This window comes from Sphaerodactylus townsendi, linkage group LG12 (genome assembly GCF_021028975.2).
Source record: "Sphaerodactylus townsendi isolate TG3544 linkage group LG12, MPM_Stown_v2.3, whole genome shotgun sequence".
NCBI lineage: Eukaryota > Metazoa > Chordata > Lepidosauria > Squamata > Sphaerodactylidae > Sphaerodactylus > Sphaerodactylus townsendi.
The window spans coordinates 14,951,183-14,974,768 of record NC_059436.1 but is presented as its reverse complement, the minus strand read 5'-3'; the positions used below and the strand labels follow the sequence as shown (position 1 = coordinate 14,974,768).

Genomic DNA, 23,586 nt, shown 5'->3' with positions numbered 1-23,586 from the left:
TTCTGACTTGGTTGCACAGTAGGATACAGGCTACCATTTCTGAAGAAGTTATGGCGGAGGCAGAACATCAAGAGAGTTCCAGGGAGTCTATGCTATTAACTGCGTTGCAAATTGCATATATAAATTAAGTGACACAGGGCTGTGTTACGGTAATGTTGGGTGGAGCAATCTGTAGGGTTTTTTTTCTCAAGTATTGGGTATACCTGCATTTTTTCTCATAGAAAATAAAGATGTTAAAGTTATAAATGCCATAAATATCCCAAATGGTACATGTTTATATGCTAAGTTATAAATGATGCATTTTTCTCACAGAAAACAAAGACATTTATAATTGTACCTGGAAAAGTATTGCTATGGGGTTTTAGAATTTCGAAGTGTTCCTAGAAACTAGCACTTTTTAAAAATGGGATGAGAGGCAGGAGAGGAATATGTTTGTAAACATTAATAAGTGGTTGTGTGAACGGTGTCCGTACCGAACAAAAACCCTGTTGCCGAGGCTCCTGCAGTTGGGAAAAGAGTTTGCTTTATTAGTAATTGGGGACATGTAGCTGAGCAGAGTTTGTGGATTGTGTCTCCTTCTAGTGGGCATTAGGAATACCTGTTGCTGTCCTTGGTTAAAATGAAGCTGAGAGTGCCCCTAAATTCATTTTTCTGATTGTGTTCAGCAACTGTGTGCTATTCCTGAGATTACCAACAGTGAAGAGATGCAGGAATTCCTTGCTCTGAACACTGATGCCAGTATTGCTTTTGTCAAGAAACCCTTTGTGGTCTCCAGGATCGATAAGGTATTGTGTTCAGTCCGGCTAATTCTTTCACTTTCTAATCTTAGTAAGAATTAAAACCCTTAAGGTAGAGCAGTGGCTTAACAGTAGAGCTTTGCATGCAAGAATCCAGATTCAGTCTTTGGCCTATGAAAAACTGATGAATGTGGGGAGCACGCAAAGAATTCAGTGTTTTCAATTTTATAAAGATTAACTTAATATCCAAATAAGCTGGGAGTTTTGTCTGTTGCAATTCATCTGGAGATTTTTTTGTCCAAATAATATACTTCGTTTTGTTTACTGCAGAATTTGTTTCCTGCCTTCAATGTTTATTTTGTTTTTATTCCTATTAGAAGGCAAAAAGAAACGTGTTATGGTAACATTGGGTGCATCAGTCTGCAGTTTTTTTTCTCAAGTATTGGATATACTTGCATTTTTTTCTCATAGAAAACAAAGGTGCTAAAGATAATTGCCATAAATATCCCAAATGGTACAAGTTTATATGCTAAGTTATAAATGATGTGTTTTTCTCACAGAAAACAAAGCAATTTATAATTCTTCATTCCATAAATATCCCAAATGGTACAATTTTATATGCCTGCCTAGTTAAAATAATGCTTTTTCTGTTGTTAAATCAACAGAAGTGGTTAAGGTTTCACAGGAAAGTAAGTAATGCACCTGTATCAATTCTCCATTCCAATATCCTTTTTTTCCCAGAAAAAAAGAAGAAGAATCTCCTCCCTGGACAAGGGTCAATATTTTTGGAAATGCATTGTCGAAGGCTTTCACAGCCGGATTCGGCTGGTGGTTGTGGGTTTTTTCGACTGTGTGGCTGTGGTCTGGTAGATCTTGTTCCTAACGTTTTGCCTGCACCTGTGGCTGCCTGCATCTGTGGCTGGCATCTTTAGAGGTGTATCACAGAGGAAAGACTTCCCTCTGTGATACACCTCTGAAGATGCCAGCCACAGATGCAGGCAAAACGTTAGGAACAAGATCTACCAGACCACGGCCACCCAGCCCAGAAAAACCACATTACCATTTTTGGAAATGTTTACATTTCTAACCAGGTTGTAGGTGACATGTAAGATTTCTCTTTGGAACCCTCGGTCTACCATCTGATCAGTTAGTTCCCCCTGGGCCATTTCAGATTGGGAAAATTGCACAAAGGAGATGCAGGGAACTTTTTCTCCCTCCATGCATTTAGAAATAGAGTTCCCAACAGGGAGATTGCTGCTGCCGCTGTGAAACGGAGCAGGAATCAGGTCAGGGAACCAAGCTGTGGAACAATAAAATGTACAGTTTGGCCATGAAGCTCTTTGCTCTACCAACTCTCTTCCTGTGACGAAAATATAATGCAGTTCACGTAGTAAGGGTAAGGCTGTAGCTCAGTGGTTTAGCGTTGGCTTCACAGGCTGGTCTCAAGTTCAGTCCCCAGCTTCCCTGTGAAAGAGATCCAGCAGGAGTTGATATGAAAGATCTCTTCCTGAGACAGCTGTTGCCAGGTGAAGTAGACAGAGTCGGTCAAGGGTTTGACTCAGTAGAAAGGAGCTTCCTATGAATTGCCGGGCAGAGGCAAAAACTCCACCCGTCTTGATTGGGTTTTTCACTATGAACAAGGTTCCTGTTTCCCGTTCCACACACACACCTTCCATGGGTTGCTGGTGATGTAGAGGACTATTGAGGCAGGTGGTGGTGGTTTTGGTGAGACTAACAGTACAATTTTTATTTTAGTTCTGAGGATTTTAGAACATTTTGTTTGCAATTGTCAGAATGTAATCGATCAAAGTTATGGGTACTAAAGGGGAAGTCGTACGGAGACGGAGGGCGAGTAGGGGAAATTAAAAAATAGGCCCTTTCTGCATGGGGCCAAAAACAGCGGCCCAGGTATGGAAAAACACCGGTCCCTGGGGTACTGTTCGCACAGGCGCTGCTGCTGCAATGCAGCAGCACCGTCCTATGCGGCCCTGAGTGGCGCGAAGGCGCCGTTTTCCACCTCCCTTCCCGAGGGAGGTTTTTGGAAAGCGCCACCATTGCGTCGGCGCGGTGTGAACAGCACCACACCGAAGACGCCGCTTTCCCGTCCCCCCCCCCCTCATCTCGTCCTCCAGCATCAGTCTGGAGGGCTGCTGAGACCCTCCCACGCTGTCCTCCAACCGCTGGAGGTCGGAGGGCAGCATGGGCAGGTCCCTGTAGCCCTCCAGACTGAAGCTGGAGGACAAGGTGGGGATGCAGAAGAGGCAGCTCCATGCGGAGCCGCCTCTTCTGTGCTGGCCTCTGCGGGGGCCGCTCGCACGCTCCCGTGCGAACGGTCCCCTCCCCTCCACCGGCATAATTTCTGCCGGTGGAGAGGTGCCCTTTCTGCCGTGCGGAAAGGGCCATAGACACAATAATTGAACATTAGGAGTTTTATGGTATTCATTATTATGTCATTTGTGTTCTTGTTTCTATTTTTTTTAAATTTTGTTTACGAATTTTCTTTTTGCATGTGAGTAATCATTGTTGTAGTTGAAAATTGATAAAGTGTATTTTTTTAAAAAAGTACAACATTTTGAAGGCCCAAGTTGCTGGGGTATTGTGGCAGTAAACCTGCTCTCCGGAAGCGCCTTGTGTGTTTTCTTCTGAACATTAGTACGTCCCAACTGTGACATGAAAGGACCTCGTAGGGAATCTTTGTCTGGGCTCCTGCAGTGGTTCTTGTTGCATCTCATAACAATGGCTTTGCAGCTTACAGTCTTCTTAAGGTGGGCCTGGTCTCTCTGAAGCCAGTCTCTCAACCCTCGGCTTTCCTTGTGATTTCTTTCAGATTGTGATGAATGCAATTGTTGACACCTTAAAAACAGCCTTTCCCAGGTCCGAGCCTCAGAGCCCCACGGAAGAGCTGAGCGAGACAGAAGTGGATGGGAAATCCCAGAAAGCAAATAAGTAAGGGTACCCTTGAGGCTCAGCCCCTTTGTTCTAACGTTGACCCTCTTCCCTGTAAAGGATTTTTTCCCTTTGCTTGGCTCTGTGAAGTAATGGTCTTTCATTAGCTCTTTTCCTTGGCCTCTGAGTAAAGATGGCCAAGGGTTTGTGTGAGGTAACCTCTGAGGACTGTACGATGGTTACTAGTCTCACTGTGTCAATGGGGAAGGAGTGCCTGTTTGAATAATGCTCCCTTGTCAAAAATGCAGTACAAACTGATGGAAAGCAAGCATCTCAGGGAGACAGCACCTCTTTCTCCTTAATATGCTAACTTTCTGCATTCAAGGAGTGCTGTGAGGGAACAGCAAACAATCTTCAAAACGCTCATAAGATGGTAGAATCCAGAAATGTTTGTACCGTTTGATTCGGCTCCATGCATCAGCTAGCATTTGTACAAACGGGACGGGCTTCATCTTAACCAGGCTGCTGGCGCTCAACATTAAAAAGGTGGCAGAACAGCTTTTAAACTGATCACTGGGGGAAAGCCGACAGGAGCTGAGGTGACTTCGGTTCGGAATACAGTATCTATGGGGATGCAGACAGAGAGGGAGGTTTTTCTAAATCAACCACATACAAGCGAGGAACATAGCAATGTGCATGTGACAAGGGATAGTGTCTACAAAAGACTTGAGGGTAAAGCACATAAATCCCAGGTTAAGGACAGAGACAGGGTATACAGGTGTCTCTATGCTAATAGTAGAAGCATTCGACCTAAAATGGGGGAGCTAGAGTACAGAGTTTTGAAGGAGGACTTTGATATAGTGGGCATTACAGAGACATGGTGGAATGAGGAGAACCAGTGGGATGCTGTTATACCAGGCTACAGGCTCTATAGGAAGGATAGGACAGGGCGCATTGGGGGTGGAGTTGCCCTTTACATCAAAGAGAGCATAGTATCACATAAAATAGACAATGCAAGGGGAGCTGGTCTCCACAGAATCACTGTGGATATCAATACCAGGTGTGAAGGACAGTTTAATATTAGAATATATATTATCGTCCCCCTGACCAAAGTGCACAAGAGGATTCTGAGATGGAAAAAAGAAATTAGAGAGGCCAACAAAACAAAAATGTAGTGGTAATGGGTGATTTTAACTATCCCCATATAAACTGGAAAATGCATGTTCAGGTCATAGTAAGGAGAGAGGATTCCTGGATATGCTAAATGACTATGGCTTAGAGCAGATGGTTGTGGAACCAACCAGGGAGAGGTGATCCTAGGATCTAATTCTATGTGGGACCCAGGACCTGGTGCAGGGAAGTCAGTGTTGTTGAGCCGATAGGGAACAGCCGCACCACAATGCTGTCAGATTCAGTATCTCAGCATGCTTAACAAGTGGCAACTACTAATGTAGTTACATTGGCCTTAAGAATGGGAAAGTTCTCAAAAACGAGGGAGGTAGTGCGCAGGGAAGCTGAAAGGGAAAATCAAGAGAGTCAAACTGTCCAGGATGCTTGGAGGTTATTTAAAACACAGTAATAAAAGCTCAGCTGGAATGTGTTCCACAGGTTAGAAAAAGGCAGCACCCAGTCCAAAAGAAAGCCACCATGGTTAACAAGAGAGGTTGAGGAAATTCTCAGAAAAAAAGAAAATGTCTTTTAGAAAATGGAAGTCCAGTTTGGCTGATGAAGAATATGAGAGGGAACACAAATGGTGGCAAAAGAGAAGCAAGTTAGCTGTAAGGGGAGGCAAAAAAAAGGATTATGAGGGAACGATGGCTATGGAACATCAAGACCAGCAACAAACAGTTTTTCAAGTACATCAAAAGCAGGAAGCCAGCAAGGGAAGCGGTAGGCCTGTTAGATGACAAAGGAACAAAGGGTGTGCTAAAAGATGGCAGGGAGATTGCAGAGAAGCTGAATGAATTCTTTGCATCTGTCTTCAACCAAGAGGAGGTGAGGAACATTCCTGCACCTGAACCAAGCTTCTTAGGAGGCTTAATCCGAGGAACTAGCTTAAGATAGTGGTAGACAAGGAAGAAGTTCTGGCAGCCATTGATAAATTAAATGCTACCAAATCCCCTGGCCCAGATTGCATTCACCCAAGAGTTCTTAAAGAGCTCAAGCATGAAATTGCTGATGTTCTCACTTTAATATGCAACTTATCCCTGAAATCGGCCTCCATCCCTGAAGACTGGAAGATGGCCAATGTCACACCAATCTTTAAGAAAGGATCTAGGGGGGGACCCTGGAAATTACAGGCCAGTCAGTTTGACATCTGTTCCTGGTAAATTAGTAGAATCTGTCATTAAAGATAAAATTATAAAACATGTACAAAAGCAAGACCTGCTGAGAAAGAGTCAGCATGGCTTTTGCAGAGGCAAATCCTGTCTTACTAAACTTACTTCAGAGTTCTTTTGAGGGTGTAAACAGGCATGTGGACAGGGGTGAACCGTGGACATTGGTTCTACTTGGATTTCCAAAAGGCTTTTGACAAAGTTCCTCACCAGAGACTGTTGGAGAAAACTCAGCAATGAAGGAATAAGAGGGGCCGTCCTCCCATTGATTAAAACCTGGTTGAGAAACAGGAAACAAAGAGTGGGTGTAAATGGGAAGTTCTCACAATGGAGAGATGTCGGAGTGGTGTCCCCTCAAGGATCCGCTTTTGGGACCAGTGCTCTTTAACCTATTCATAAAATGACCTGGAAGTAGGGTGGGTAGCGCTGGTGGCCAAGTTTGCAGATGATACCAAATTATGTAGGGTGGTGAGAACCACAAAGGATTGCTAAGAGCTCCAAGCGGGACCTTGATAAATTAGGTGAGTGGGCTCAGAAATGGCAAATGCAGTTCAATGTAGCAAAATGTAAAGTGATGCACATAGGGGCAAAAAAATCCAAACTTCACATAATATCGCGCTTACAGGGGTCAGTGCCATCAGTCACAGACCAGGAAAGGGATTTAGGCCTTTAGTTGATAGTTCCATGGGAAGGTCAACTCAATGCATGGCATCTGTGAAAAGGCAAACTCCCCATGCTGGGGATCATTAGAAAAGGAATTGATAATAAAACTGCAAAGATTGTCATGCCCTTATATATATAAAGCAGTGGTGCGACAGCACTTGGAGTAATTGTGTCCAGTTCTGGTCGCGATCTCAAAAAAGGATATTGAGGAGATAGAAAAGTGCAGAGAAGGGCAACAAGGACGGTTGAGGGACTGGGGCACCTTGCCGATGAGGAGAGGCTGCAGCGCTTGGGACTCCTTTTTTTTTTAGTTTGGAGAGGAGGCGGCTGAGGGGGATATGATTGAAGTCTACAAAATTATGCATGGGTAGAAAATGCTGACAGAGAGAAATTTTCTCTTCTCACAAATACTAGAACCAGGGGCATTCATTGAAAATGCTGGGGGGAAGAATTAGGACTAATAAAAGGAAACACTTCTTCACGCAACGTGTGATTGGTGTTTGGAATATGCTGCCACAGGAGGTGGTGATGGCCACTAACCTGGATAGCTTTAAAAGGGGCTTGGACAGATTTATTGAGGAGAAGTCGATTTATGGCTACCAATCTTGATCCTCTTTGATCTGAGATTGCAAATGCCTTAACAGACCAGGTGATCGGGAGCAACAGCCGCAGAAGGCCATTGCGTTCACATCCTACATGTGAGCTCCCAAAGGCACCTGGTGGGCCACTGCGAGTAGCAGAGAGCTGGACTAGATGGACTTTGGTCCGATCCAGCTGGCTTGTTCTTATGTTCTTATGTTCTTATGCACAGAAAGAATCTGATGAGATTATTACTATTATGAGATCATTATTACCCAACCTGGCTCACCCCGACTGAGCTACATTGATCCATGCAATGGTCACTTCAGACTGGATTACTGTAACTCGTAACTCGCAGGTTCCGCAGGGCCTGGATCTGAGTGAGCGCTTCGCCAGGTCAGAGATGAAAAGACTCTAGCTTTAGTCAAGGACAGCTGGACATTTTGGTGGGCAGGGGCAGTGGCGGAGCTGTAGGGGGGAAGTGTGTGTGCCATGCACCGGGCGCACTTGGGGGGATGGAAAATTGCTCCCTGCCCCCTTCCCCGCCTTGCCAGGCCTGGCCCCACCCCACCAGCCTGGCCTGTATTCAGACAGCAGAAAGCTTTTCTCAGCCAACAGAAGAAGTTAAGGGGTGGGGTTGCAGGGGGCGGCTCCCCGGGCGCAATTTTGCCCTGGCGTTATTTTCTCCCCCCCCCCACCCATGCCCCTGGCCAGGGGCCACCAGTAAGTTGTTATTTGCAGAACATAATATTCTTGGGGGGAGGGGCAATCCCACACATACAAAGGCCCCAAACCTTTTAGGGCCTCAAAAGTTAATTCTTAACCTTTGAACTTGATCTGATTTTCCACTTGGAGCCAGTGCAGCCGACGAAGCACTGCTTGGATATGTGCTCTCCACAATGTATTCTTTGGCTCCTCCAAAGAGTCTTATCCTAATGCTATTTTTACTCTGAGCATTGTGTGTTCTTCAAGGACCGCTGGATGTTTGAGCCAGCAGGTACTTAGCTTTGTTTATCCAGAGGAACAGTGGACCGGTACCATCCATGTTAAATGTTTGCCATTTCTATAAATTACTGGATCTGTTTGGGCTGGTCTGGGATTCTTGGTTGGAACAGGGTGAGCTGCAGCGCTTGCAGCCATATCTGGGACGTTGTTCTTGGAACAAGATTTCACTTCATTAAAGCCATCAAATAAACAAAATGGAATCTAATGTATTTTTTAAAAAATACCTTGGCTGGAAATGGCATTCCTTAGCAATAAACAGTTTTTATTTGGAGAAGCCAGAAGATCCTTCCAAAGTATTCCAGCCTCTCCCTGCTTATAGATTCCTTAGAGAGAATTTTGCAGTTTGGTTGGTGGCCAGATCCAATGTATGTTTGGAAACAAACCCTGCCGAAGTTCAGCAAGACTTGGTTTCTTGCAAGTCGATCCGAATGTAGCTGTGACATCCTCTTCCTGAGTTGAGTTTCCACGCAAAAGATTTTGAAAGTTTGCACTAAGGTTTCCTTCCTTCATGTCTGGACTCCCTGGAAGAATCTAAGGCTCATTCCGCACATGCAGAATAATGCACTTTCAAACTGCTTTCAGTGCTCTTTGAAGCTGTGCGGAATGGCAAAATCCACTTGCAAACCGTTGTGAAAGTGGTTTGAAAACGCATTATTTTGCGTGTGCGGAAGGGGCCTAAGATTCTTTCGGCACAAATCCCCCAAAATGTTTCTAAAATGTTTTCAATCCCCCCTTTACAATAATGTATGTTTGCATTCATATATACTCCTCATATACTCCATACCCCCAATACCCCAATTAAAAATAGAAATTATTGGAATAAACAGTTGGGGGGAGCTGAGCGAGCTCAGAAAATGGCGCCAAGGAAGAAGTTCAGGGAAGCAGAGAAGCCTGGGAAATGTAGTCAATAGATCGCACAGCAACTGAAGTTCTTTCAGAAGAGAGTATCAGGTGATAAATGTCCTAAACATATTGATTGGAAATGATGTTGGGGTTTTTGTTTCACAGGCCTAGGCTGAGGTTCTCATCTGGTAAAATTGCCCCAGTGTTGAATGTGGCTGGAACGCAAGGGAAGATCTCCTACTCCCTGAGGGAAAGCACTAGTGTAAGTTCATACCCTCTCTGAAGAAAGCTCCGGGAGGATTGGGGCTTGAGATATCCCAGTACTCCCTCTTATGTTTCTTTAGTGCATAGGTGTCAAACTTGCGGCCCTCCAGATGTTATGGACTATGGTTCCCATCATCCCCTGCCAGCATCATGCTGGCAGGGGATGATGGGAACTGTAGTCCATAACATCTGGAGGGCAGCTAGTTTAACACCTGTGCTTTAGCGTATCTTTGTGAAATGTCTCACTTGTTTGCATGGCTGGCGTTTTAATCTGTTGTAGAGAGCCGGCATGGTATGGTGGTTAAGAGCAGACGGACTCTAATCTGGAGAACTAAGTTTGCTCCCCATTCCTCCACCTGAGCAGTGGACTCTTATCCGGTGAACCAGATTTGTTTCCCTGCTCCTCCATGTGAAGCCTGCTGGGTGACCTTGGGCTAGTCACAGTTCTTCGGAAATCTTTCAGCCCCACCTGCCTCACAAGGTATCTGTGGTGGGGGAGAGGAAGGGAAAGGAGTTTGTAAGCCACCTTGAGTCTCTTTAGAGGAGAGAAAGGTGGAGTATAATTCCAAACTCTTCTTCTTCTTCTCTTCCATGACAGTTATATGCATTTGTAACAACAATGCTACAAATGGTGTTGATGAAATTGGGGAGGGGAATGTGACCCGAGGAAGCAGAAAGTGTTGCAAAAATAAAAGTGCCCATATTTGATTTTCATGTGGGGGAAGCAAACATGGAAGGATTATTTTGGCAGAATAGCAGCATTTGTAAGCCTCCGTTGTTTTCGTCTCACTCCATGGGGAGCTGGGAAGCTAATGCTCTGCTTGTTTTCTTAGGAGGCTGAGGGTTTGTCCCTAGCAAGAATGGAGTCCTTCATCCAGAAACAGAAGAACCTTCTGGAAGCGATGCTCAAGGAAGGCCTGGAGAGCGAGGGAAGCGGAGAAGACCTTGACAGCTCAGCAGATCAGGACATGAAATCCACAGAAGTGCTTCGCTGGCCCTCCGAAGGCAACGACCTTCCTGGTGAGCTTTATTTCTGCTTCAGAGTCTTACCTTGTCTTTGTATCTCTTGCCTGCATTTTCTCACAGGGAGTTCTTGGCTCTGCCTGAATCTCAAAGGCAACAGCCTTAAGTGGCAAAATGTTCAGTGACATTTCAAACTGCAGGGGGTGAATTCCAGCTTAAATATCCCTTGCATTGAAAAAAATTCATGCAAATAGAAAACTAGCAAGCTCTACACCCCACCCCACACGCACACAGAGAGCTTGCTGTGCTGATTTTCTATTTGTGGGGAGCTTTTAACTTAGGGGAGCATTCCAAAACATGACCCTCTATCTGTTGTGGGGCAATCTACTCTGTCTAATTCATTTTCTATCCCATCCTTGCTCCATATGCAATCAGGATTCAAAGAAGACAATTTTAAGCCTGTACAGACACACATAGATTGTATGTATGGTTTATTCTGTAACTGCTTTGTAGAGCCCAGCAGCTAAGTCCTGAAATTACCATTAGGGGGCAGCAAAGTGACGTGAATGAAAAAGACTGGAGAGGGGAGAGGATGTAAATAGTAAACGCAAACACTAAAGTGTAAATAGTAAATGTAAACAGAGGATGTAAATAGTAAATAGTCATTTGCTCTCCTTAAGGAAGCTTGGCAACTGTAGAGGAGGGGTTTTGTTTGGGAGGGAGGATCTTAGTCTGTCATCAAATTGGGATCTGCAGGGCACCACGATAGTTAATCTGGTGTAAAGGCAGATGTTTCCAATTTTGGCATCATCAGTTCCCATTGGGGATAAAAACGGGATGGAAATGACATAAATTAAAAAAAAACAATTTGTCTCTTGTATGGCTGCATTCCCAAACCTTCTCTCTGGGTGGGTTTTGGTTTCCTTGGCAAATGCACAACCTTAGTGGTCCAGCTTTGCCCATTCTTTTTCTTTCCCTATCTCCAAAAAACTTCAGCAGCCTCTAGGGGTTCTAGAGAGGGCCCAGAAGGTCCCTTCATTGAGCCACAGTTGGTTTTCTCCTTTGCCTCGGCAGAATCAGAGACGCCGCTGGCAGACACAGCGCTGGACCTCCTTCGCTTGGTCATGATGGATCACTGGAGCTGGTTGTGCACCGAGAACATGCAGAAGGTCCTGCACGTGCTTTTTGGGACCTTGATCCAAAGGTAAGGCTGTGTCATTGGGCCAGGAGAAGTGAGTCGGAGCTTAGCTTAGGGAGGGGCTGCGAGCCCTGGATAGCTCTTGGTTTTAGAGTAAATCCTGGCCCCCTGACTCCTGTCCTGCTTGTAGATTTTTCCAACAAGACGTATGCAGACTCTTTGTATCTTTCATGGGATTTCAAAGAGGAGATTACAGGCACGCTCTGAGCTTTTCCCACAGCTGTTTCAAAGTGCTCCAGTGACCCCCTCTATATTTTGCTGTACCTTTCTTAGAACTGAACTCCATGGCTGGACCCCTGGGGTGTAATTTAGCCTGAAAAATCAGATTGGACAGTTGTGCAGGGCAAACATGTAATGCAGCACACAGGGCATAGTGTAGTGGTTAAGAGTGGAAGACTCTTAGCAGCAGAGCCGGGTTTGATTCCCCGCTCCTCATATGAGGAGCAGGTGCTAGTCTGAAAAGCTGGGTTTGTTCCCCCACTCCTCCACATGAAGCCAGCCTGCCTCACCCAGATCAGGGTTGTCTGAGAGTTGGTCGAGAGCTGCTTCCTGCTGTCAAAACATTGGGTTTAAATGGAAGAGGGTCAGAGGTGGGATCCAGCAGGTTCTCACAGGTTCCCGAGAGTAGGTTACTAATTATTTGTGTGTGCCGAGAGGGGGTTACTAATTGGTGATTTTGCCACGTGATTTTTGCCTTAGTTACGCCCCTCCTCTCAGCAGTAGCACGCAGAACTTGAAGCAGTCTGGCAGGAGGTGCACCGGCGTGCGTGGCAGCCTGTGCCTGCGTGCATTCGTTTCCCTCCCAAGGACCGGCGCAGTGGCTGCGTCCTTGCCACAGCCCCGCCCAGGAATGCCCCGCCCCCGGAATGCCCGGCCATGCCCCCATTGTGCCCCATCCAGCCCCATTGGCACTACACCACAGTTTGAATCCCACCACCATGGGAACCTGTTACTAAATTTTTTGGATCCCACCACTGAAGAGGGTGTGCATCCCAACACCGATTGAGCATTTGAGTGGCATGACTTCCCTGCAACCAATCAAAACATTGCATGGCTTTGAAGATTAACATGCATTTAATAGGTAATCGCACATTTGGGAAAGCAAAAGTTCCATATTGCTTTTTTTTTCCGGTCACAACTCCAGTAGCACACCAGAACCAAAACAGCACCTCCAACTAAGCCAGTTGGCTTTGATCTGCAGTGATCTCCCCTAGTTAAACTTGGCTTTTATCAATCAATCCAAGCTTTTTCCAGAGTCATCCACCAATCAAAAGTTTCTGATCCCTTTCTGACTCTACATGGCCCTACTTTCTTATACTGATCTGAGGTTTCGGTGGGTTTCTTTTCCCCTCCATGACGGCAGATGACCCCAAGGACAGTGCCTGGGGCACAAAAGACAGCTTGTTAAGAGGTCTGTCTTATTTCAGTTGCTGCCGGAGAAGTTTGCCAAGAAGCTTCACGGTCAAGGAGGTCCTGGCAGCCGCTGGAAAGCCAACTTCTTTTTAAAGAAAGCCAAGCTGGGGAAAGCAGAGGCTGGAGCTGTTGTGTCTCTGAGCAGCATTTCTGAAAAGGGCCTTTAAAGGCAGAATGACTGAGCTGGAAACTGATACCCTTGAGAGAGATGCTCGCAGGCACGAGGCCTTTCAGCGGAATGTCAGCACCTGCTAATATGCTGGACCCTGGTTGTCTGGGGCGCTGTCATGCGGACTGGGTATTTTCTGCAGGAGAAATAGCCATTCGTTCACTGCCTGGCTAGCCTGAATACCCAGCAGAACGTGTCTACTGAAACATCCCTGGCAGGATCCCAATAGGGGAGAACTGGGCAGTCCATGGTAGACTTGGGTTTGCCCTATGCAGCTGCAAAACAGCTGGGTCAGAGGCTGATTTGCTGCAGGAAGGGATGCTGAATGTACAAGTTTTCACCTGCAGCTTCTATCCTCCAGCTGTTTTTCAGACTTGGGAGGGAAGCCATACCTGCATACTGTCAGGTTCCATGATTAAAGTCAATAGCGGACTCTGAATGTTTGATCAGGAACCTTTATTGGAATCAGCAGCACGTACCTGGCTACAGCCAGTTCTGACCACAGTTGCAATTGCCCCTGTCTTTATCCCCATGGAGTAACCATAAATCCTCCCCCACCCTCTTCCCACAGAATTTGAGAAAGACACAGAGAAAGGAGAGGCGAGCACCATTGTGATAGATAGCCACCTGCCACCGCAGCCCCCCTCCAGAGTTGGCATCAGCTGTAGTTGCCAGCATTAGCTGGCAGACAGAGTTGGCATTAGCTGTAGTTGCCAGCATCAAAGGAATCGTAGGGAAGAAAAGGGTCCATTAACATAAGAGAGAAGAGCCCCATCCCTGAGTAGGTGTGAATGCCTTCCCCTGAAGGCATTCCTTTGATGGAAGGAGAAAACACACAGAAAACTGTGATTGTTAGCCACTTTGAGACTCCTTAAAGGAAGAGAAGAGGCCGGTTATGAAAACCAGCTCTTTTTCATCCCTCCATCCTGGGCAGCATCTTCATCACAGGCCAAAAGTGTCTTCTGTCTAAATAACACCCAACTGGACACACAGGTGTCTTGATCCATGTCAGTTATCCTGATTTCCTTTAAAATCTGGGGGTTGCTTGAAGCGTCGCAGGTTGCGTGTGTCGCCACATCTAGGTCATCAACCTTTGTGTACCTGATACTGGAGTGCCTGCTGTCTGTCTGCAGATGAGCAGCAACCTCTTTCTCTTCTGAAAACATTCTCAGTCTTCCGTCTGGGAAGGGAAATCTGTGACAGAAATCGGCATCCCATTCTAAGACGCTCCTGCCAGAAAGCTCTGTGGCAACAGGCCGGAGAGGAAAAGGGCATGACCAAAAAAAGGCATTTCCCAGATGAACGAAACGAGCAAGCCTGTCCCGTTATGTAACGTGGAGTGATCCTTTTTTGAGGCCTGATCGGCAGGGACTGTCAGCCAAGAGATGAGATCATTGGGAGCCGAGAAAAGATTCCAGCATACGCGGTCTCCTCTTTTACTTGGCCTGTAAACACTCCCCTTTTGACCCAATCTCTGTTCTCATTGTTGCCTCTCCACTACGACAATTGGGGGTTGTGCATACACTGCGGTGCGAGTCACACATTTGAATCCTTCTATGGGGTTTCTTCCCAAAATTGTGACCCCCTTTCCTCAGCAACGGTAGCTCAGCTGTCACCCCTATGTGTGTGATCAAAATAGTGAGCCTTGAGGGAGCTTTTTTTCTTCTTCAAATGACGCATAAGTGTATTTCAGATGGTACCAGCTCAGAAGAGGCACCACTTCTGCCATGAGGTAAAAGGAGAAACACATTCTAAGAAGGCAGAGGTTGACCTCAGACTTGCATTAAAATAAAGCTTTTTTAAAGAAAAAGAAACGTGGCCTGCTCAATTGCAGAAAAGGGTGTTCTAGGAATTTGCCTCTTGTCAAAGCAGTCCGGTTTCACCGCAGAACTGAGATTATAGTGGGATCAAGGGTCCGTCTGCAGAATTCAGACTCCCAAGACAATCACGTGGGACCCAAAGGAACAGCCAGCAACCTTTGGCCGATCAAACAGACAGGATGTCTTTTGGCAGAGGACAGGAAAGGAGAATGTGTAAGTCTGTGAGAAATGCAATACCAGTTGGCAGTGCCATGTGAGAGCAGAGATAGGGGACGGGAGACTTGGCCGCATCCCTTGGCCCGCTTCCCTCGTATGCCTACAAAGGGGCTGCTCCAGCAAAGCAGGACTTAAAATAGATTTCCTGGAAAACTAAAATACTAGAGGATAAGACCATTTTTGAAGAATGTTGCCATGGCATTTAGGAGTACCCAGTCTGGTCCCTTTGCCTTCAGCATACATAGGGAAGAACCATGCAGCCCAGTCAAAGACCTGGGAAAGAAGGGTTTGGATTTATACCATGACCTTTCTCTCCTGTAAGGAGACTCACGGTGGCTTTCAAACTCCTTTCCCTCTTCCTTCCCAAGCTTCTCGGGAAACCAGCATGGCGCTGCAGTTGAACTGGGAATTCCTACATTCAAATCCCCGCTCACCAGATTGACCCTGGGCCTGCCACACGTGCTCAGTTGAACCGGCCTTGTTCCGTGAGGTGCTGCTGGTTGTTGTGAGGGTAAAGTGGTAGAGGGGACCTGAGTCCCTTGGAGAAGGTCGGATCTAGTTGTGGCACAGTACACTGAGTGGTGGGTCATCTTGGTTGAAGAAGGGGAAGTAGCGTTTGCAGTTGTATGGATGAAAAGGACTTGAAACATGTTTGATGACAAACAGGAGTCCACATGTGCCTGCCCAGCCCAGTTCTGAACTGGGCAAAAGCTCCGGTAACAGCCACAGTGACTTCTCGAGCATTTTTGCAGCAGAGGACAATAATCCTCACTAAGTTTAAGGTGGAAAACTTCAATGTCAGATGATGTTTGTATCTCCCACGTCAACCATATTATAATTGATAGTCTGTTGACCACCCACTCCGATCCCTCCTTTTAATCGAATTTCACTTCTCTTATATTCATCCCATCTTTTCCGCTTTGGCCGGAGACTCTTCCCCCACCTGGAGCTTTTCTAAACATCTTTCTGAGCCAGGAGGTGAAGGGGACAAGGGACTCTGGAAATCAGTCCAAAAAAGTAGGGGAAAATGTGCTGTATCTCCCTCTCTCTAGAGGCTTCACTACGGTTTCAGCTCTGGACGCTCCCGACATCCGTGCTCCGCTTCTCCTGTTGGCAGCCTGCCTCCCTTGACTAAGCCCTTCTCGTAAGTCCACTTTGCCAACCTCCTTCCTGAGTATCATTTGAGATCCGTGCCATATACAAACTGTTAATCCAAAGATAAAGAGAGGACATATCGTCATATCCTGGCTGTCTGCGCTTGGAAACCTGAGCACGTTTCATGTCAAGCAGCCGGGGTGGGGCGGCAGCTCTGAAGAGCTCTTGTCTGTTTAAATGGGAAATGTGGGTGCACTCAGAGAGCAGAATGGGTGTCAAGTTCCAAAGCAGAAGTTAAAATAAATGAGATATATCATTCACTTGGCCGGGAGCTGAGCATCATCCAACCCGCCAGTGGGTCTGTCTGTCTTTTCAGATTCCTTCCAGCACTTCAGTATGACATGCATGGAATGAAGTCTCTCAAACTGCTGCATGCAAAATCGAAAGCTATTTAAGCAGATACGGCAACGGTAGATCCAGTAAATGTTCCTGATAGTTGTATCTTGCTTGGGACCTCCCTCTTTACTGTGCAGAGCAGAGGCATCAACTTTGTAGGGGCTTGTAGCTGTTTAGCGGTTGTGGTTTAGCGGTAGAGCATTTGGTTTGCCTACAAAGAGGTCCAGGTTCAATCCCTGCCATCTGCAGTTAAAATGATCAGGTAGGAGATGATGTGAAAGACCTCAGCGCAAAACCCTGGACAGTTGCTGCCAGTTCTGGTAGACCGAGGTGGCTCGGACATGCCAGTGTCCTGACTCAGTGGAAGCCAACCAGCACAGCGAACTGGTTAGAGTGTCAGACTACGATTTCATAGATCCAGGTTCAAGTCCCTACTCTATCATGTTGGCCTCTGATGGGTTTTTCAAGGCAAGAGATATTACAAAGTGGTTTGCCGTCGCCTGCCTCTGGTGACCCTGGGCTTCCTTGGTGGTGTCCCATCTAAGTAATAACCAGGGCCAATGCTGCTTAGCTTCTGAAATCTGTCAAGGTCAGGCTAGCCTGGACTACTCTGGTCAAATGGACATCCATAGATACAACTTTCTTTTAAAAAAAAACCTGTGCATTGGAAGAAAAACTAATAATAATCACAAATCATTAAAACTCTAATCCCCTAAACAATGCTTATTAGAACACTTATTATGTCCTCTAATTGTGCATGCTGCACATTGAAAGTCAGTTAGGTGTGTGTGTATTATGTGCCATTAAGTCACTTCCGACTTATGCCCGTGATTAATGATCTTCAGAGCATCCTATCATTAACAGCCTTGCTGAGGACTTGGAGATGGAAAGCAGTGGCTTCCTTTCCTGATTTAGTCCCTCTCATTCAGTTAGCTGTTGTTGGACAAATTAAACTGTGTGGTTAAATATTCCAAAATGGAAATGTATTCTTTGCATCTTTCTTAGCTTTCCCATCTATCAGCCTGGCTAATTTGCTTAATTTTGGTTTTACTGTTTTCCAGGCTTTTTTAAAATCCAAGGTTCATTGTTCAGTCTGCCTTTTTCCCATTCTCGGCAAGTAAACTTTTTGCTTCTGTCAAAAAGATCAAAGGTGGATTTTTTTAAATTCTCAAAATATAATCAGGGAGAATTTCTAGCAGGTCACACTGTAGATCATTTGGAATCTCATATCCCTTCATTCTGTAGAATTCTGGAAGGACTGTCCTTCCAGAATTTCTTGACTGCTTGACACTGCTAAATCGCGTGCATAAAATCTCCTTTTTTTGACCAGTGCAGTATGATCAGATTTAATTTAGAAGAAGAAGAGGAAGAGTTTGGATTTATATCCCCCCTTTCTCTCCTGCAGGAGACTCAAAGGGGCTTACAATCTCCTTGTCCTTCCCCCCTCACAACAAACACCCTGTGAGGTAGGTGGGGCTGAGAGAGCTCCGAGAAGCTGTGACTGGCCCAAGGTCACCCAGCTGGCATGTGTGGGAGTGTACAGGCTAATCTGAATTCCCCAGATAAGCCTCCATAGCTCAGGTGGCAGAGCGGGGAATCAAACCCGGTTCCTCCAGATTAGATACACGAGCTCTTAACCTCCTACGCCACTGCTGCTCCTGCACTATTTACATGGTGTTAGGGGCCATTGATACATTAGTTCATATTTTTTCCTTTATTCCTACAATTTAGAGCAGCAGATTCAAAGATGAAGCGGCAATGTTCCTCAGAAATTGTACAGCACCTTTCTTCTCCCAGTTTCCACTGGAAAGGACATTCTCGCTTGTCAACACAAGAGGGCACTGCTAGCCAGTGTCTGTTCCTCCTCATAATTACCTGGATTTCTCCAGTGTTTAATACTGAATTATGCGCAAATACCATTTTCCCCAGAAGTTCTAAAGCTCATGAAGTTAATTGTGTGCATTCATATTTACAAGACCAAATACAGGTATTTTGTAAAGCTTATAGTTTTCTATTTTTCTTTTCTACTTGGATGCATCTGCAGTAGGAGAAGAAGAAAAAGAAGAAGAGTTTGGATTTATACCTCCATTTCTCTCCTGTAAGGAGTTAAATTCTTTTCCCTTCCTCTCCCCAAGACAGATACCTTGTGAGATAGGTAAGGTTGAGAGAGTTTGGAGAGAGCTGTGACTGACCCAAGGTCACCCATCAGACTTCGTGCATAGGAGCATGGAAACAAATCTAGTTCACCAGATAAGCCTCTGCCATTCAGGTGGAGGAGTGGGGAATCAAGCCCAGTTCTCCAAATCAGAGTCCACCTGCTCTTAACCACTACACCATGCTGGCTCGCATTGGGTGTCACTGAGCAACATAAATAGCCCAATCTCACCAGACCTTGGAAGCTAAGCAGGGGCCATCCATGATTATTATTATTTTTATTATTATTTATTAGATTTATAGGCCGCCTCACCCCCAAAGGGCTCGATTAGTTCTTAGGTAAGAAACCATGAAGGAAGACTCAGGTGTTGCTACATAGAGGAAGGGAGTGGCAAACCAAATCTGCAAATGCCTTAACAGTCCAGGTGCTCAGGAGCAGCAGCAGCAGCAGCAGAAGACCATTGCTTTCACCTCCTGCATGTGAGCTCCCAAAGGCACCTGGTGGGCCACTGCGAGTAGCAGAGTGCTGGACTAGATGGACTCTGGTCTGATCCAGCTGGCTCGTTCTTATGTTCTTATGTTCTTATGCTCATTTCATACCTTGAAAACCATATGGGCCTGGTGCTGCCTTGAGTCGGTTCACAGCACACAATTGTTATTATGGTATCACTTCTTTCACATATTTTATATGATTTCATTCAGTCTAGACCTAAAGCTGTTTTTGGTTCCCTGGGGTCTTTGCAGGAGGTTAAATTTCTAGCAGGTACCTTTCATAGCTGGCACTGGGAGAGGAGTGAGTGGCAGATTAAACAAAATAACTTTCATATCACTGAAAGCTGGAAGAGAACTTGCAAAACAGGGGAGGTGCCCCTGAGAACCATGCTCTCCCACCACTAATTTGGATGGCCCAGGATGGCCCAAGCTAATCAGTTCTCAGAAGCTAAGCAATGTGGCCCTGGTTAGTACTTGGATGGGAGACCACAAAGCAAGCACAGGGTTGTTATGCAGAGGCAGGCAAGGAAAACAGCTCTGAATGTCCCTTGCCTTGAAAACCCTCCAGGATCTCCTGCCATAAATGAAGCCAGGCCGTTGTCCCATCGAGAGCCAGCGTGGTTAAGAGCAGGTGGATTCTAATTTGGAGAACCGATTCCCCACTCCTCCACATGAGTGGCAGAGGCTTATCTGGTGAACTAGATGTGTTTCTGCACTCCTACAATCCTGCTGGGTGACCTTGGGCTAGTCACAGTTCTTCGGAACTCTCTCAGCCCCACTTACCTCGCAAGACGTCTGTTGTGGGGAGAGGAAGGGAAAGGAGCTTGTAAGCCACCTTGAGTCTCCTTACAGGAGAGAAAGGTGAGGTATAAATCCAAACTCTTCTTCATCTAGTTAGACTTTTAACTGATAGCACTATTTCATGTCCTTAGGAAGGAAAAAGATATTGCCCAAGACCTGATTGCTGAAATCTTTAATTCATTCTTCCCACTCATCCATTAGGTAGACCTTGATCTCATCCAGCTAGGCAGCCCTGCTTTTTTTAAAAAAACTGGATTGCCGGAATTTTGTATTGTTCCATCTCGTGCCATGTAAACACTTTGCTACACAGCCCATAAATCAGGACAGCTCGTCCCAAGTCAAAGCTCTTCCAGTTTAATGTGAGAAGAGAAAATTATGACCAGTGCAGAAACATAAAGTCACCCAGCACCAAATAGTGGTTCCTCTGTCCAGAGATGCTCACTACCTTTAAATATTTTTTCAAAAAAATTAAGAATTCCAAGTTGTGACCAGCCAAAGCATTTGCTACAGGTGGAAAAAATTATGCCGTTTATCCAAATGATTGTTTGATTTACGTGGTCTAACAAATCGGGACAATTCACTTGCTTGTAATAATTAAGTGCATTGTCCCGTTGTGATTTTATTGCTGAGTTTTATTGAGTCTTGGGCACACGTTCTGTAGGAAATTGGCAGCTCCCTGAGAACCATTTGTTCAAGTCTTTGCCACCAGCGCTAAAGGCGAATATTCAGTCCAGATGCAAAATAACACACGCTACTGGGACTTTTGAAGGAAAGAAAGGACAGGATGAGTGTCCCAGCAGGCCATAGGTTGCAACTGGAGAATAAAGAAAGCGGCTACCCCTTGCTGGCTTCCCCTACTAATAAGCCTCATGCTTATTTCATTCCCAACATTCTCTCTTGCACCTCGCCCCCCCCCCAAAAAAAAAAGTTAACAGGAATCATTGCACACCCTGCTTTGTGAGACCTTTGATGAGAATTGAAGTGGCGCCATATTTATTTGGAGAGCCAGTGTGGCTTAGTGGTTAGGAGTGGTGGGCTTTAATCTGGAGAACCAGGTTTGATTCCCCATTCTTCCAGGTGAGTGGTAGACTCTTATCTGGTGAACTGGGTTTTTTTTCCCACGCTCTCCCAAGAGAAGTGTTCTTGGTGACCTTGGGCTGATCATAGATCTCTTCAGACTCTGCCAGCCCCATGTACCCCACAAGGGGTTTGTTGTGGGGAAGGGAAGGGTTGGGGCGACGGGCAGGTGCTGCTGGGCCCGGTGGGGGAGGTGGGCTGTTTGGAACTTTAGTCCACGACTCACTTCCATTCCCTAGGCAATTATGTCTAAGGATGTACAATACTGAATTGCTGCAAGTCACTGTAGTGTAGGTTGGTATAAACTCCAGGTAGTGGTTGGAAATCTCCCACTATTACAGTTAATCTCAGGTGATAGAGATCAGTTCACCTGTAGAAAATGGCCACTTTAGAAGGTAGACTCTATGGCATTATACATCCTCTCCTTTCCTTCTCTTCCCTTCCCTTCCCTTCCCTCCCCAAACCCAACCATACACACACCCTTAGGCTCCACCCCCAAAATCTCCAGGGCCCCTTCCACACACGCAAAATAATGCATTTTCAAACCACTTTCACAACTGTTTGCAAGTGGATTTTGCCATTCCGCACAGCTTCAAAGAGCTCTGAAAGCAGTTTGAAAGTGCATTATTCTGCATGTGTGGAATGAGCCCAGGTATTTCTCAACCTGGAGTTGGCAGAGGAACAGGAAATAAGGTATCTTGTGTATCACTTCACCCCAGAGGGAAAGGAAGTAAGGTATCTTGTGTATGACTCCACTCCAATTCTCTTGCTGTCTCTCTTCTCTCCCCCCGCCCCCCACCCGGCCAGTCCATTTTCAGGACCTTTCCCCTGCAGCTGTTCATTCCCAGCACCTCTGTAATCCATGCTTTGGCCTTTCCATGATGGAGGTCGTTTCCCACTGGGGTAGATTCACTGTGGACAATTGGGCTCCCAGTCTCCACGACAACCGTTAAATTGCTGTAGCTGCTTCTCCACCCAGTTTGGTTTCACGCTCACAACTCCTTGCTGAGTCTCAGATTGTTTTGGGGCATGGAGGGGTGTCCTCTCGCTATCTCTCTGGGCTTTTTTTTTTAAGCCAAGCTGTGTGGCCAGTTTAATTAGCTCTCCACTCGGGGACTCTGCACTGGGAAAGGCAGGCCTGCTGGGCCTAGTTGAATGGAAACAGGGGCAGGAGGCCTTTTGTACTGGAACAAGAGGAGAAGGAAGAGAGGCACAGAGCCGTGTCTGTAAACAACATAGATGGCATCTCTTACATCTGAGAATTCTACCCAAGTCTACCCATATTGCCAAAGAGGAGGTGAGAGTGGATTTGTGATAATGCATTATGGGAGAATCTGCCATTCCTGGACCTACTCCTAAAAAGATACAACATTTACATGTGCATTTCTTTATTTAAGATGATCAAATTTATATTCTGGCTCAGAACCAAAGGTCTCAAGGAGGTCTAATTAATTATTTTAAGAAGAAAACCCACTGCATAAAGTTCTACCAGATAGGGCCAATTTACACAGCAATAAAAGCAGAGGATGTCATGGTAGCCACAGGCCCAGACAGCTTTAAGAGGGGATTAAACAGATTCACGGAGGACAGGTCTGCCAGTGACTCTTAGCCATGGTTACTAAAGGGAACCTCCATGCTCAGAGGCAGTTAACCTCAGAATACCAATGCCAGGAGACAACTTCAGGGGAAGGCCTCAGCCTCTATGCACTGTTGTTAATCCTCTAGAGCATAGGTGTCAAACTTGAGGCCCTCCAGATGTTATGGACTACAGTTCCCATCATCCCCTGCCAGCACGATGCTGGCAGGGGATGATGGGAACTGTAGTCCACAACATCTGGAGGGCCGAGAATTTGACACCTGTGCTCTAGAGGAACTGGTTGGCCACTGTGTGAGACAGGATGCCGGGCTAGATGATCCACTGGCCTGATCCAGCAGGGCTCTTCTTATGTCCAGTTGTAGTTGCACAAATACTGGGGGTGGGGAGGAAGGGGAATGACACCCCCCCCCAAAAAAAATAATACAGGACACCCTACTTTCTATAGCATTTCCAAAATGTTCTTGGTGCTTCATATGTATTGTCCTGTTGTCATCTTGCAAAGGTCAGTACTGTTATTATATTGCAAATGGCTTGAGGGGGAGTTATTTCTGATTGAGGTTTGTTTGGGCACAAACGTATTTCTGATCCGGGACTGTGTTGTTCGAGTTTTCTGGCCGCTGTCCTAAACCAGGTGTTCTTCCAAAGTTCACCTTAAAACGAATGGGTTCCTAAGGGGCAGGAGTCTCATTAGAAGCTTATTGCCCTATGAATGGCGTGGAAGTTGCCCATGGATTATCTCCGCAAAATAGCGATTGAGTGGCCCAGTCTTGAAATTCATCCCAGGAGAACTATCCCTTCTTGCAGAGAAAAAAAAAACAACTTGAAAAGGCTGACGTGGGTGCAGCCAGGAAATGGAGCCGCTTTGCAAATCTGCACTGCAAG

At 46.0% G+C, this 23,586-nt stretch overlaps 1 protein-coding gene across 1 annotated transcript in view; it reads left to right on the top strand.

Moving 5' to 3' along the window:
- SNX19 (sorting nexin 19) overlaps positions 1 to 23,586 on the top strand; it is a 38,748-nt gene that overhangs the window by 5,408 nt on the left and 9,754 nt on the right. Inside the window, exons 4-8 of the mRNA XM_048513113.1 lie at positions 666 to 785; positions 3,565 to 3,683; positions 9,215 to 9,311; positions 10,147 to 10,333; positions 11,351 to 11,480. Of these exons, the coding sequence (XP_048369070.1) occupies positions 666 to 785; positions 3,565 to 3,683; positions 9,215 to 9,311; positions 10,147 to 10,333; positions 11,351 to 11,480 (653 nt within the window). The remainder of the gene's footprint in view (positions 1 to 665; positions 786 to 3,564; positions 3,684 to 9,214; positions 9,312 to 10,146; positions 10,334 to 11,350; positions 11,481 to 23,586) is intronic.